General features: G+C 47.7%; 1 protein-coding gene across 1 annotated transcript; it reads left to right on the top strand.

The window, feature by feature from the left end:
- Positions 1-11726: 11726 nt before the first annotated feature.
- LOC123166753 (uncharacterized) lies at positions 11727-13630 on the top strand. Its single transcript, XM_044584554.1, has one exon. It carries the CDS (start codon positions 11746-11748, stop codon positions 13471-13473), a length of 1728 nt encoding a protein of 575 aa, XP_044440489.1. The 5' UTR covers positions 11727-11745; the 3' UTR covers positions 13474-13630.
- The last annotated feature ends 1312 nt before the right edge of the window (positions 13631-14942 follow it).

Genomic DNA, 14942 nt, shown 5'->3' with positions numbered 1-14942 from the left:
AATACCACGGTTGAAACGTCTGTTCAGGAACAAAAAGCATGCCAAGTCGTTGCGATGGCACAAAGAGGACCGTAAGTCCGACAGGGAGTTGAGACACCCCGCTGATGGAACGCAATGGAGAAAGATCGACAGAGTGTTCAAAGATTTTGCAGCTGACGCAAGGAACATAAGATTTGGTCTAAGTACTGATGGCATGAATCCTTTTGGCGAGCAGAGCTCCAGTCATAGCACCTGGCCCGTGACTCTATGCATCTACAACCTTCCTCCTTGGTTGTGCATGAAGCGGAAGTTCATTATGATGCCAGTGCTCATCCAAGGTCCAAAGCAACCCGGCAATGACATCGATGTGTACCTAAGGCCATTAGTTGATGAAATTTTACAGTTGTGGGGCAGACCTGGTGTACGTGTCTGGGATGAGCACAAAGAAAAGGAATTTGACCTACGAGCGTTGCTTTTTGTAACCATCAACGATTGGCCTGCTCTCAGTAACCTTTCGGGACAGACAAATAATGGATACAATGCATGCACGCACTGCTTACATGAGACTGAAAGTGTACGTTTGGGTAATTGTAAGAAGAACGTGTACCTGGGTCATCGTCGATTTCTTCCCCGAAATCATAACGTAAGAAAGAAAGGCAAGCATTTCAACGGCAAGGCAGATCACCGGCCGAAGCCTGCGGAATGTACTGGTGCTGAGATATTTGATATGGTCAAGGATTTGAAAGTCATCTTTGGAAAGGGTCCTGGCGGACAATCAGTTCCACGGGGAGTTGACGGGCACGCACCCATGTGGAAGAAGAAATCTATATTTTGGGAGCTAGAATATTGTAAAGTCCTAGATGTCCGCTCTGCAATCGACGTGATGCATGTTACGAAGAATATTTGCGTGAACCTGCTAAGCTTCTTGGGCGTGTATGGGAAGACAAATGATACAAAGGAAGCACGGCAGGACCAGCAACTTTTCAAAGACCCAGATGACCGGCATCCGGAATGGTTTCAAGGTCGTGCCAGCTACGCTCTTACCAAAGAAGAGAAGGTCATTTTTTTGAATGCCTGAGCAGTATGAAGGTCCCGTCTGGCTTCTCGTCGAATATAAAGGGAATAATAAACATGGCGGACAAAAATTTCCTAAACCTGAAGTCTCACGACTGCCACGTGATTATGACGCAATTGCTTCCGTTTGCTTTGAGGGGGCTCCTACCGGAAAATGTTCGAGTAGCCATTGTGAAGCTATGTGCATTCCTCAATGCAATCTCTCAGAAGGTAATCAATCCAGAAGATCTACCACGGTTACAGAACGATGTGGTCCAATGCCTTGTCAGTTTCGAGTTGGTGTTCCCACCATCCTTCTTCGATATTATGACGCACCTCCTGCTCCACCTAGTCGAAGAGATTTCCATTCTCGGTCCTGTATTTCTACACAATATGTTCCCCTTTGAGAGGTTCATGGGAGTATTAAAGAAATATGTTCGTAACCGTGCTGGGCCAGAAGGAAGCATCGTCAAGGGCTATGGAAATGAGGAGGTAATTGAGTTCTGTATTGACTATGTTCCTGACCTTAAGCCGATTGGTATTCCTCAATCGCGGCACGAGGGGAGACTAAGTGGAAAAGGCATGATCGGAAGGAAATCAACGATATGTATGGGCGGTCATTCTATGACTGAAGCACACCACAGAGTTCTGCAAAATTCCAGCTTGGTGGCTCCGTACTTCGAGCAACACAAGAATATTTTACGCTCGGACAACCTGGGGAAGCCTGAATCCTGGATTAGAAAGGCCCACATGGAGACTTTCGGCAGTTGGCTGTGAAAACATTTAATGAATGACAATGATGTTGGAGATCAGCTGTATATGTTGGCCAAGACACCATCTTCGACTATAACGACTTTCCAAGGGTACGAGATAAATGGCACCATCGCCCAAGATAAAAAGAGCACCAACCAAAACAGTGGTGTCCGCTTTGATGCAGCAACCGAGAATGGGCAAAAGGTCACATATTATGGTTACATAGAGGAGATATGGGAACTTGACTATGGACCCTCCTTTAAGGTCCCTTTGTTCCGGTGCAAATTGTTCAAGCTAACAGGAGTTGGGGTAAAGGTGGACGAGCAATACGGAATGACAATGGTGGATTTCAACAATCTTGGTTACCTTGACGAACCATTCGTCCTTGCCAAAGATGTCGCTCAGGTTTTTTATTTGAAGGACATGAGTAGCAAACCGAGGAAACGGAAAGATAAGAAAATGATCAGTACATCATGCGATGATCCAAAGCGCCACATTGTTCTTTCAGGAAAAAGAAACATCGTGGGAGTGGAGGACAAGACAGACATGTCAGAAGATTATAATATGTTTGGTGAAATTCCGCCCTTCAAAGTGAACACTGACCCAAGCATTAAGTTAAATGATGAGGATGCTCCATGGATACGGCACAATCGTAAGCAAGCAGGGACACAAGGGAAGAATTGATGTGTAATAATTTATTATACCAAACTTTGTTGAATGGATCATGTGAATTAAAATGTACGATGGCGAATCCGGATGATTTGTATTTGGTCGATGAACTGAATGATGTATCAAACCTTTTGTCAAACCTTCAAGGGATCGAGGATGTAGAACAAAACAATCGGTATCGCCATCATACAGCCCTGCCGTGGCTACTGAGTGCATATATGCATACCAAATGCACGGCAGGACGTATGATGGCGAATCCGGATGATTTGTATTTGGTTGATGAACTGAATGATGTATCAAACCTTTTGTCAAACCTTCAAGGGATCGAGGATGTAGAACAAAACAATCGGTCTGAATTTTTAAAATGAATTAGTTTTATTTTTCTGGATTTTTTGATATATTATTTGTATTTTTAAGATTTTAAAATGAATTATTTTTATTTTTTTTGATTTTTTTGATATATTATTTGTATTTTTAAGATTTTCAAATGAATTAGTTTTATTTTTTTTGAATTTTTTGATATATTATTTCTATTTTTAAGATTTTAAAATGAATTAGTTTTATTTTTCTAAATTTTTTGATATATTATTTGTATTTTTAAGATTTTAAAATGAATTAGTTTTATTTTTTTGAATTTTTTGATATATTATTTGTATTTTTAAGATTTTCAAATGAATTATTTTTATTTTTTTGAATTTTTCGATATATTATTTGTATTTTTAAGATTTTAAAATGAATTAGTTTTATTTTTCTGAATTTTTTGATATATTATTTGTATTTTTAAGATTTTAAAATGGAAAGTATTTGAAAAAGGACCTTTAGTCGCGGTTCGTGACACGAACCGCGACTAAAGGCTCTTTCCGCGCGGGAACGAAAACGGCGCGAAAGAACCTTTAGTCGCGGGTCGTGACACCAACCGCGACTAAAGGTACCCCTTTAGTCCCGGTTGGGGACACCAACCGCGACTAAAGGGTACCTTTAGTCGCGGTTGGTGTCCCCAACCGGGACTAAAGGCTTGCCCTATATATTCTCCGCCCTCGTCTTCTCCGCGCTAACCACCAAACGCATCCGGCCAGGACCTCGTCTTCTCCGCGGCGCCGCCCTTGTCTTCTCCGCGCCGCCGCCCTCGTCTTCTCCGCGCCGCCCTCGTCTCCGGTAGGTGCCCGCCGCCGCCTGCCGTCCTCCTCGCGTGCCTAGAAGAAGATTGGACCGCCGCCGTCGTCTTCTCGCCCGCCTTCTCGCCCGCCGCCGCCTGTCGTCCTCCTCGTCGCCGCGTACTGGATGCGCGCCTTGCCGTCCTCCGCCGCCCGCCGCCGCCTGCCTGCCGTCCTCCGCCGCCCGCCGCCCGCCGCCGCCTGTCGTCCTCCTCAAACAAAAACTTCTATGCAAATTAGTGCTCAATAAAAAACTGAAAAGAAAAAAGAAAAGGAAAGAGAGAGCAGAGAGGAAAAAGAAAAGGAAAAAGAAAAGGAAATTTATTTGGGAATAATTGTATAAATCATTAAATTTGAGCGGCGGCGGAGGAAAAAGAAAAGGAAAAACAAAATACTTGGCAGTGCTCATACAAAAACTTCTATACAAATTAGTGCTCAATAAAAAAACTGAAAAGGAAAAAGAAAAGGAAAGAGAGAGCAGAGAGGAAAAAGAAAAGGAAAAACAAAATACTTGGCAGTGCTCAAACAAAAACTTCTATGCAAATTAGTGCTCAATAAAAAACTGAAAAGGAAAAAGAAAAGGAAAGAGAGAGCAGAGAGGAAAAAGAAAAGGAAATTTATTTGGGAATAATTGTATAAATTTGACCAAAAAACATCAATTTTATTTTTTAATAGCTCTTAATCATTCAACCGTCGCTGCTCCTCCTCTATGTCCCCTTAATCTTATTTTTTAATTCCTTTATACTTAATTAATTTTTACTACATGCAGGAGTGACATATGGCGGACGATAGAGCCGAGCCGCTTAGGGATCCGGAGGCTGAACGTTATTTAATGGGCATCATAAACAACGAGATTCCTTATGTGCCGGGCTCAGAATATGAGCAAGAAGAGGATGTAGTCTCTTCTTTTCTGAACCTTGACGGTGGAACAGACATTGTCGATGATCAAGAAGGTGAAGGAACAGACATTGTCGATGATCAAGAAGGTGAAGGAACGGACATTGTCGACGGAGGTCAACCGTCAACAAACGACGATCTCGAATTGCAAGTAGCAACCACCTCCGGCGAGGTATATATATACATTGAGCCTCTCGTGATACAAACTTACTGAAATGTGAATACATATGTATTAACGCGCGCGACTCTCTTTCTTTTTTTAGCCCTCGGCCGGATCGAGTACGACAAAGCGTGGCAAATCCAAGTCGATGAAAACAGGAGAAACATATACCATTGATTTTGTCAGTGAAACCGGCAAGCCCCTACAGCACACCTCAAAGTTTATCAACCAATGTGGAGTCATTGTTAGAGACAACGTCCCGATCACCATCCAGGAATGGAAGGAGCCAAAGAAGGCACGTCTTGGTTTCAGTTTTGTCGACAAGAGAACGAAAGAGGATTGCTGGAGAAAGCTTATGGAACATTCCATTCTACCTCCGGAATACAACAAAGTCGATGAATTCGGTAACGAGGTTCCGGGTGGACGTGAGAGGAGGAGGCTAGTTAAAGAGTTCGCTCTTCAGAAGATGGCCGAAGCATTCCGGAACTTCATGAAAAATTTAACCCGTGACTATGTCAACAAGGGCAAGACTCCGGATTTCAATGGACAACATGAGAAACTGAAAGATGATTGGCCAGAATTTGTGAGGCAAAAGAAATCGGAGCATTTCAAGGAAATATCGAAAAAAATAAGGATAATGCGAGTAAGAAAAAGTACCATCATATTATGGGGCCAGGAGGATACCGCCTTTCGGAGCCTAAGTGGCAGAAGATGGAGGAGGACCTGAGGGTGCGAGGAATCCCTCTAGGTACAGAGGGATGGGACCCAAGGGCCAAAAGCTGGTGGTACGGGCATGGGGAATCGCTAGACCCGGAGACAGGGGTGTGTGTTCACCGGAAGAAACAGTTTGCTCCCACCCAAGCCCTTATTGACGCAATGACCCAAGCTCAAGAGGGCTTAATCAAGTTCAACAGAGAGAAAGACGCACTGACAACAGCCCTCGGGAATGATGAACACAGAGGACATGTACGAGGCAAAGGCAGAATTCCGTGGAAAGTAGGGTTTTCCCAGGACAATGACCCGTACTGTTACAGAGGACCCCGAGATGCAGAATAAACAATCAATCCCCCCGCTCATAGTGAAAGCCGGTCCGGAAGAGGACCCCGAGATCATAGCAGCTGCCGCAGCACTTGGATTGACTGTAGCGAGTGCCATGAAACAAGCGTCTGAGATGGGTTTGACTCTCCGTGCCTCGTTAGGCCTTGAGGATGCGCCAGTATGTGAGATAGCATTACAATATGTGCGGAATGGGCCTCTCGTCGAGCCTGCGCGGGAAAAGAGTCTACCACCACAAATGCGAAATCTGCTATGTTGGTACAAGCATTTCATAACATGGGCCGACAAAGAATATGTTTATGCGGATGTTACAGAGGAGCATCACACCAAACGGTACTCTGTACAAGTTCATATGAGTGAATTGTTCCAGCTGTTCAATCTGCGCGAGCTCGACAAATCTATCCTGAGTTGCTACGTTCTGTAAGTGATTTATTTCTACCTCATCTCGTTCTTCATTGCCTGCACTATATATATATATATATATATATATATATATATATATATATATATATATATATTGTCCTAACTATATTGTTGCGTACGGTATTATGCAGATTGAAGATTTGGGAATGCAAAATAAGAAACATCCATGATGTTGGGTTCATTGACCCATATATCGTTAATGGACATGTGTTATAAAATCACGACCAAGACGTGGAGAAAGACTTGTACAAGTTTCTTAGAAAGCATCAACTCAAAAGTCATATTCTATTTCCTTACCATTTTGGGTGAGTGTTTCTGTCTTGTGCCCATTCTCTTTTGTTTACTCCATGCATGGTATGTCTAATCGATGAGTTATGCATGACTGTGCATGTAACGTGTCCGCAGGTTCCACTGGATTCTGCTAAATATTGAACTTCACACCTTCAGAGTTCTAATCATGGACTCTATGGATTCGGATTCAAAGCGTTGGGCCGACATGAGAAAAATGCTGCAAAAATAATTATTTTCAATCATTTGAGCTCTATATCGATCGGTCCCTTTCGTTCATTTCCTAATATCAAGTAACTAATAACTCCCTTGTTCATTTAATTTTCTTTGCCCTGTAGGGTTTGGAGACGGTTCTCAGAAGAAATTGTCGGTGAATTCAAACATGAGCTAGATTTTAGAAGGTTAGTTAATGTGGATAAGCAGCCACCGGGGACCAATCGATGTGGATACTATGTTTGTGAGGACATCCGGAGACACACCTCTGAGCGGAAGGCATCGGATAGCGTGCGGAAGGCGACGGATAACTTGCGGAGGAGGCTTAGTCCAGAAGCTCGCTTCCGACCAATTCAAGATGAATTAGCAGGATTTTTCATGAGGGAAGTCATCAATCCTAAAGGAGAACACTATACCGAGGACGAAGAAATTTATATGCATACCCGAGATTGAAACTTGTTCGAAGTTGTATATGGTCATCCATCCTAATTGTGTATGGAAACTTGTTCGAAGTTGTATATGGTCACCCGAGATTGAATATATATTATATATTCCTCTTGAATTCTTCTTGTTTGAAATTTCATATGCATGTATATAGTAGCGTAGAATATGTGTACTGAAACTTCATCAAAATTAAAATAAAACACAAAATAAAATATAAAAGAAATAAAACACTACAAATTAAAAAGAAACCAGGTTTAGGGGGGCTAAAACCCTAAACCTGCGGAGGAGGCCTTTAGTCCCGGTTAGCCACGAGAACCGGGACTAAAGGTCCTCCGCTCCAACGGACTCCTGGCGCCCACGTGGACGGGCCTTTAGTCGCGGTTCGTAAGAGGCGCGACTAAAGGGGGGGCCTTTAGTCGCGCATATTTAGTCCCGGTTGCACAGCCGGGATTAATGGCCTTTGCGAACCGGGACTAAAGGCATATTTTCTACTAGTGATCATATCCAATTCCAACGCACAATGACAGTTTCTCTTTGCCTTGTTTCGCTTCAAAAAATGAAGACACTCATATGCTGCAATTATGTTATCTGTGATGATTCCCCCCGGTACAAAATCAGACTGCAATAATATCTGGTAGAACTAGCTTCAGTCTGTTAGATAGGACCTTTGATGCAATTTTGTACAAAACGTTGTAGAGAGAGATAGGCCTGAACTGAGACAGTAGTGTAGGATTCTTTTACCTTCGGTATTAGCACCAAAATAGTCTCATTGATACACTCTGCTGATTCCGTACCTTGAATAACTCGTAATACTGCCTTTGTCACCTCTTCACCGCAGACATCAAAACGACGCTAAAAGAAGTGTGCTGGAAAACTGCCTGGCCGTAGCGCCTTAGTCGGAAACATTTGGAAAAAGCGCTGTTTTGACCTCGTCCGCTTTGTAATCGGCATTCAGGAGATTATTCATCTCCGGTGTGACTTTGCATGGGACTTAATCAAGCACTCGTTCCATGTTATGCACCCCTTCTAACGTGTATAGGTTGGTGTAAAAACTTGTGGCCAGTTCCACCATCTCTCCTACATCCTCTGTCAACCTTCCAACGGGCATCTGCAATGCTTTGATTTGATTTTATTTGATTTTTCTTTTGGTGTCTGCTTGCTTGAAGGTTGAAAAAGTACCACTCCCTCCGTTTAGGTGTGTAAATTATCTTACGAAAACCAAATAATCTTAAAATACTTAGACGCGGTACATTAATTCTCATCTCGTTTCTTGTTTCGTCACATATCAACCAATAAGAGATGTGGGCCATGCATTCTTTAAATGACTTGATACTATCAAACACGACATGCAGTGGTTAGTTCATTGCATGCAATGTTATTAATTAGCAAAAACACATTAAGTTTTCTCATTTTCCCCTCCACCTTGATCACGGTGCGCAGCCTAAGATGACTTACACACCTAGACGAAGGGAGTATGTATTTTTATCTCGGTGCGCTAACCACTCTACCGGAGCTCGTTGACGCCATAATATTTTTTCCGTGTCGTATAGCTCGACAAGCCTATCACAGATCTTTCCTTCTGCATGTGAGGGACGTAATCTGCCTGGAGTAGCCAAATCAGCCGAAACCTCCTTCAACTTTTCTTTCAATTCTTCCAGAGTACTTGTGCTCCTCGGTCCCCACGCCGAATCAATACTCTGTGCATGAGCTTCCCAATGCAATTTGTTACGCAATTCCGGGTTCGCTAACACCAGCGTTTCGACCTACCTGCGTCACCAAACCCAACCGAAGAGTAACAACGATTTATGAGAGGCCTTGGGCCCTCTTCCCCCAAAAGATTAGCCTGTTAGAAGGGGACACCCCCACCTTTATAATTCTTCCTGGGGCCTCCGCACGCGAAGTATGCAAGCTGCCACCGAGTCGCTTTCGAGTCAGATTCGATCTGATCTGCTGAGTTTCGCCTGCACACAACAGCCGCCCGGTCGGCCTCGATCCAAAGGCCAGCCACAGGAGCCCGCATCGAATCAATTTGCCGTGTACCCATGTGCCATGCCCCGCCAACCTGCTGCACATTATCACGCCGAGACCACTTCCGATTGCTTTCTTGGATCTGACGACATCTTCTGATCGCTTCCGCCGGTTGTCTATCCTTCGATGGCTCCACGACGCCGAATCTTCCTTCTCTAGATCAATACAAATACGACTTCCGAACAACCTAGCTCATGATACCTCTTGTTAGAATAAATCTAAGGCACTTCGTCGATCATTAGAGAACCAAGCAATCACACAAGCACGACACCAAAATTTGTTAACGAGGTTCACCGATATGGCTACATCCCCGAGGCCTGACTATGGGCGCTCCTCGCCATGACACTGCTACAATACCGCACCCGGTCGCCTGGGCGCCGGCACACACCGACGGCTCCCCCGCGTGTCCGTGCTATTATTTTGGCATAGGTTACATCGTGTGTCTATCCCCGCTATATATGAGAGGTCTAGGATACAAGTGTCCCACTTGGACACGACTAGATATCCTATCTAAACACAATACAACTACAAGTTCAACTGTAACCTACCTTGTACACAATATTCGACACAACTCTAATACAATCTCATATTTAAAACTCTTTGGACCCTTACTACATGCATGCACGTCGGCTAGTTTCACAAATAGTGTTGCATGGTCGCTAGTAGTTGTATCCTTATGTTCGAGCTGTGCACTAGGATAAGCAAGTAACCAAGCTGCCGTTGCCACTCCACGGTCCAGGCGAACTCTGGTGAACGAGCCCCCTGAGACTTTTTTCTCAAATGTCCACGGATTTCCTCTGTACCCTATGTCCGACAGGCCACATGTGTCCACGGTGTCCCTGAATCCATCCATTTGGGCATGGCTCCTATTCCCAATTCCATCATGTTCATGAGCGTGTAGTACCTCGTTGAAATCCCCCGCTGCCAACCATGGAAGGTTTTTTTTTTTTTGACGGGCCAACCATGGAAGGTTACTCACACTAGCAATTCCCCTAAGAGTATCCCATGTTTTATACCGCTCTTGCACTTGGGCATCTCCATATACAAATGTTACTCCTGAAAGTGAGCTGCCCAAATCATCCACTTCCACATCTATGTGATATGGAGGGTAACCAAGAATCTTGGCTTTTGTTGAGTCATTATACCAAGACCACCGCTTCAACTTGAGGTACTAACTGCAAAGCTCTTATTAAAGAAACTGAAATTTTTTCAACTCTACCATCCTCAATTTGGGTTTCTAAGATGCAGAGAATGATAGGGGCAAAACGCTTCGTCAGCTCACGAAGCTCTCAAATTGTTGCAGGGTTGCTCGCCCCATGACAATTCCAACATAAAAGTGTCATTTGGCTGGGCGGTCCTCCTCCTGGGAGTCCGCCTCTTCACTTGTTTTGTTGCTCTCCACTGCCATGCCATCGCTGCCCTTTAACTTCTTTCTGTTTGCACTCTTTTGCGGTGTCCCTCCTCCATCTGTGGGGCCTCCATCTGCTACTTCAAATTGGTTAGCAATCACAGAAGTAATTCCCACCGAAACCAAAGCAGTGTTAGGGTCAACCGGTTCACTGGCTACCCTTTTCCCTAATATGAGGGGGCCTTCCTTCTGTATCTCGCTTTTCTGGCCAGTTAGAAATTCTTTCCCTTCTGAGGCTGCTAAAGCATTGTAACGCCAACTTATGTTTCTATCATATTCTTTTTTTTTGCGGGGATTTCTATCATATTCTGTAATCACTCCCTCTCCCAGAATATGGGTTTGAGGCTTTGAGCGCCCATCACATTCTTCTCTTTTGTGCCATTTTCCATGTCGTCACTTCCCATATTCTCTGCATTTGCATGTCCTCGTGCACCAAAAAGGTTGCCTCTCCTTCCCCTTCCGCTGCCGCGTATTCCATGTACCATCAGCCCCTTCCCCTCGACCAGCTCCTCCCATTCTATTGCCCTCCGGTTTTTTTTTTTTGACAAGGCAAAACTTTATTTCTCAAATAATAGCGAGATCGTTTACAATAAGATGAGAAATAAAGTCCGGGATATCATTTTCCCAAACCTTTGAAGATCTATTAGCTAGAGATGATTTAGCTATGCAATCAGCTACACAGTTTGCTTCACGAGGGCATTTACTTACTTCATACTTTGCATAGTCCAGCCCCATCTCTTTAATCTCTATTGCCCTCCAGTTGGTTACTCCCCTTTGCTAGAGCATCTCCAACAGACGCCTAAAAAGAGCTCCGCGCACTAAAATTTTGCTTTTTTGGGCGCCGAGCAGCTCCAGCAGACGCTGTAGCGCTAAAAGTTTTTGGGCGCGCGCTGAAAAACGCTATCGCGCGCAGCATATTTTGGGCTCCGGTTTGCGCGCGCTTCACAATTTGCACTGTCTGCTTTTTGGGCGCGCGTCTTTGGGCGTCTGCTAAAGCAATCTTGGTCCCGGCGCATTAAAAGTGCTACAGTGGCATGCTATAACTTTTATTGGGCGCGAGATTTTTATGCGGCCGTTGGAGATGCTCTTAGATGCCCCCATTTCGCACAAAGCGACGAATAAGAATCCCTAACAAAACGCCTTAATACCTTTTTTTTTAAGTTACAAAAGGCCCTAACAAAATCTAAAGCAGACTGGATGGCGGTGGGCCGGATCGAGCCATGGGGAGTCGTCGTAGCCAAAGTAAAAGTCGGTTTGCTCACCCTTTTTTCCTGGAGATAAAAACCTCCGACTCCGTGTGCGCTTCTCTCGCAGCCGTGATCGATCTCCAGCAAATCCGCGCGATCGACATGGAAGCCCGAACGGATCGCCAACCACCATCCGGCGATCCTCCGCCGGGGCAACCTCGCTGGGTGTTGCTCCAGGGCAACATGATCTGCGAGGATCCCGCCGCCAGAGCAACAACACCCATCGCCAGCGACGATCTCGACGCCGAGACCGTGGCGGATGCTCTGACCTCCGGAGGCCGTAACGTCCGCGTCTCCTTCCACCTCGCGGCGCCACCGGCGGTGTCACGCCTGCGCGTCGACATCCCCGGCCTGCCGGACGGCACCCAGCTCCTCGCGGAGATCATCGCGGCCAACGCGGACTCGGTCCTTATAGAGGTCGAGACCAGCAGACCCGGCAGGTTTGATACTGACAAACGCGACTCGTTGGACTACTTCGTCTATAATGCCGGCGCCGCCGCCGCCGACCCCTCCCGCCCGCCGTCGCTGTCGTTGCTGCCCCCTTACCACAAGGGGTCACCCAGGTGGAAGCGACTTATGCCTGCAGAAACCACTGGCCTCCTGCGCCGCGGCGACGAGGACCTGCTCGTGGCGCGGCTGACCCTCAATGGCACGGAAGGAGAGGCGCCGCTCGAGGCCGAGCTCTGCCTGCTCAGATCCGGTGAGTGGGAGTGGAAGCTCAAGCGTCTTCCGGTCCTCCACGGCGACGGCAAGCGGAAGGAGGTGTCCTTCTGGCAGACCGACGCGGTCATCCCCGTCGGCGACCGGTTCCTGTACTGGGTGGACTACTACCGCGGCATCATCTTCTCGGACGCGTGGGAGGAGACGCCCCAGCTGCGATACGTGTCTCTTCCCGTGGAGCCCTTGGAAAGCCGACCGGACGACCACGACGGCGGCTCGAGCTACCGCGGCGTGTGCGCAACGGACGGCGGTGGAGCAGTGAGTTTCGTGGAAGTCTTTCCCCGCTGCTGCTGCGGCTGCCCGGGCGCGACCTTCTGCTCGCGCTCCCGCTACGCCTTTAACATAACCACGTGGGCGCTGAGGATGGACGATGACTTGGCAACGTGGGACAAGGTCGGCGTGGTTGACTCCGACGAGCTCTGGTCGCTCCCCGGCTACAGCGGCGTCGTGCCACGCATCACGCCGGAGTACCCCATCGTCAGCCTGGACGACCCCGATGTCCTCTGTTTCATGGTGCACAAGCTCCCATACCATATGGAGGACGTTGACGGCGACCATGCGATACGGATGATCGAGGTGGACACGAATCGCATGGAGCTGCGATCCGTCGTCTGTTACGACGAGCACGACGACGGTTTCTGCTCTCCTCCCGAGTTCTTTCCCTGCATGATCTCCCGGTACTTCGACGCCTCCTCTCGCAGCTGCCGTCCTCCAGCAAAGCTCCATGAGCAAGCACCGATGGCGGCAGCGGCAACAATTATTAATGAACTCAACTCATCGGATAACAAGGCGGCCATGGCTTCTCCTGGGGAGATGTTGGCGACACTCCGGGAGATAGGTGACCTGGAGCGTGATGACATGCTGAGAACGTATAGCGTTCTTGTGTGTGATGGGAGCCAGTTCAAGTTCAGGTCACTTTTGGCGCTTCCCAAGGACATGAGGAAAGATTACTGCCTGCTGCTCATGGAAAATCGTCTTTAGTTAATTTGCTTCAATAAAGCTACTACGTACTGATCATGATATGATCGCCATGTGATTACTGCTAGCTGCTCAAGGGATGATTGCGTATTTGTCCAAGAGAATGTTCAGTCTTTATCTTTACCTCATAAAAAAGCAAAGGGAAACGTTTAGGGCCGGTGGACCGGCTGAATCTTGGGCCGGACTCACGCACACCACGTGGTCAAAGCTGATTGAACAGCTCACGCGGACACAGGCGGGATGGGACCACACACCGAGCGAGCCTTATCTTTTCACGCGTACTCTCCTCCACTCGTTCACAACGGACGCCATCTTCTTTCTCCTCACCGCCCGTTCATGGCCAGGCCGTCGGCGTGACATGGCCGCGAGCTGTCCTAGCAAGCAAGCGCCACCCGCTGCTGCCACCACCTACACTGGATTCGACCATCACCGACGCTGGTGCTGAGCCATGGGGGACGCTACCAGCTGCTCACCGCCGGTGCTAGAGCCGGCCAGGGTTAGAGCTACAACCAGCAACTTTTGTTGCTACAACCGACCACACCAGATGCTGAAACCGGACGTCTTTTTGCTACAACCGGTGGGAGCAACGACGGTGGTAGTTATTTTTGCTGGAACGGGCATCTGGATTTGCTGGAACCAGTGATCAAATTTGCTACATCCGTCGGGACGACCAATTTTGCTACTACGGGGGCTGCAACGGGAGCTGCAACCGTGGTTTTGTTTTGCTACTATGGGTGACCAATCTTGCTTTATCGGTGACGGCGGGACGACATGGCTGCCAGCATGGCGTGCCGCAACCAGGCAAGGGGAGCTACAACCATGGCCATAAGAGCTGGAACTGCCGTCCAGCGGAGCTGCAAGGCGACCCCCCTGCGGCTGGGATGTTGCAACCGTTGTCCGGCGTGCTGGAACCGCGGTGCAGTGGAGCTCCAAGGGGAGGGGGCGAGCTCTTGATTTTTTGGGATGATGCAACCGTGGACCGGTGGAGCGAGATTGGTGCTGGAACCAGTCCAACGGAGCGCCGGCGACGCTGCTCCCCGGAGTTGCGGTGGTCACCACCGGCAGTGCTGGAACTTTCCATCAAGGATGCTGGAAACGCCCGGCGAAAAAGCTGCAACCACTTGACAGCGACGGGAGCACGGTGGCGCGGGCGGCCGACGAGGATGAGCGCGGCGCCGCGGGCGGCCGGCGAGCACGGGCGGCGCAGGGGCAAACGCGGAGTCACGGCTTGTCAGCGAGGGGGAGGAAAGCAAGAGGCTTGGGGAAGCTATCGAGAGGAAGAAGACGAGCGCATGGAGGGCGAGGGGAGGAATCGTGCGGTGTAGACGCGCGCATCATGCGGCTAGGGGCTGACCGGCCGAACGATTCGGCCGGTGCGCCGGCGCCTATTGGTGCCCTAAAGCAAATTGGGTTTCTTTCGTCCGTCATGGCATTTTTCAGAAAAGTCCCTCTATTTCAGAGAATTCAACCGG

Source organism: Triticum aestivum, chromosome 7D, assembly GCF_018294505.1.
Source record: "Triticum aestivum cultivar Chinese Spring chromosome 7D, IWGSC CS RefSeq v2.1, whole genome shotgun sequence".
NCBI lineage: Eukaryota > Viridiplantae > Streptophyta > Magnoliopsida > Poales > Poaceae > Triticum > Triticum aestivum.
The sequence above is the reverse complement of the archived record's forward strand: the minus strand, read 5'-3'. Positions and strand labels throughout refer to the sequence as shown.

What these genes read in the sequence shown, in the direction of transcription:
- LOC123166753 (XM_044584554.1), top strand. Translation starts at nt 11,746, where the DNA reads ATGGGGAGTCGTCGTAGCCAAAGTAAAAGTCGGTTTGCTCACCCTTTT.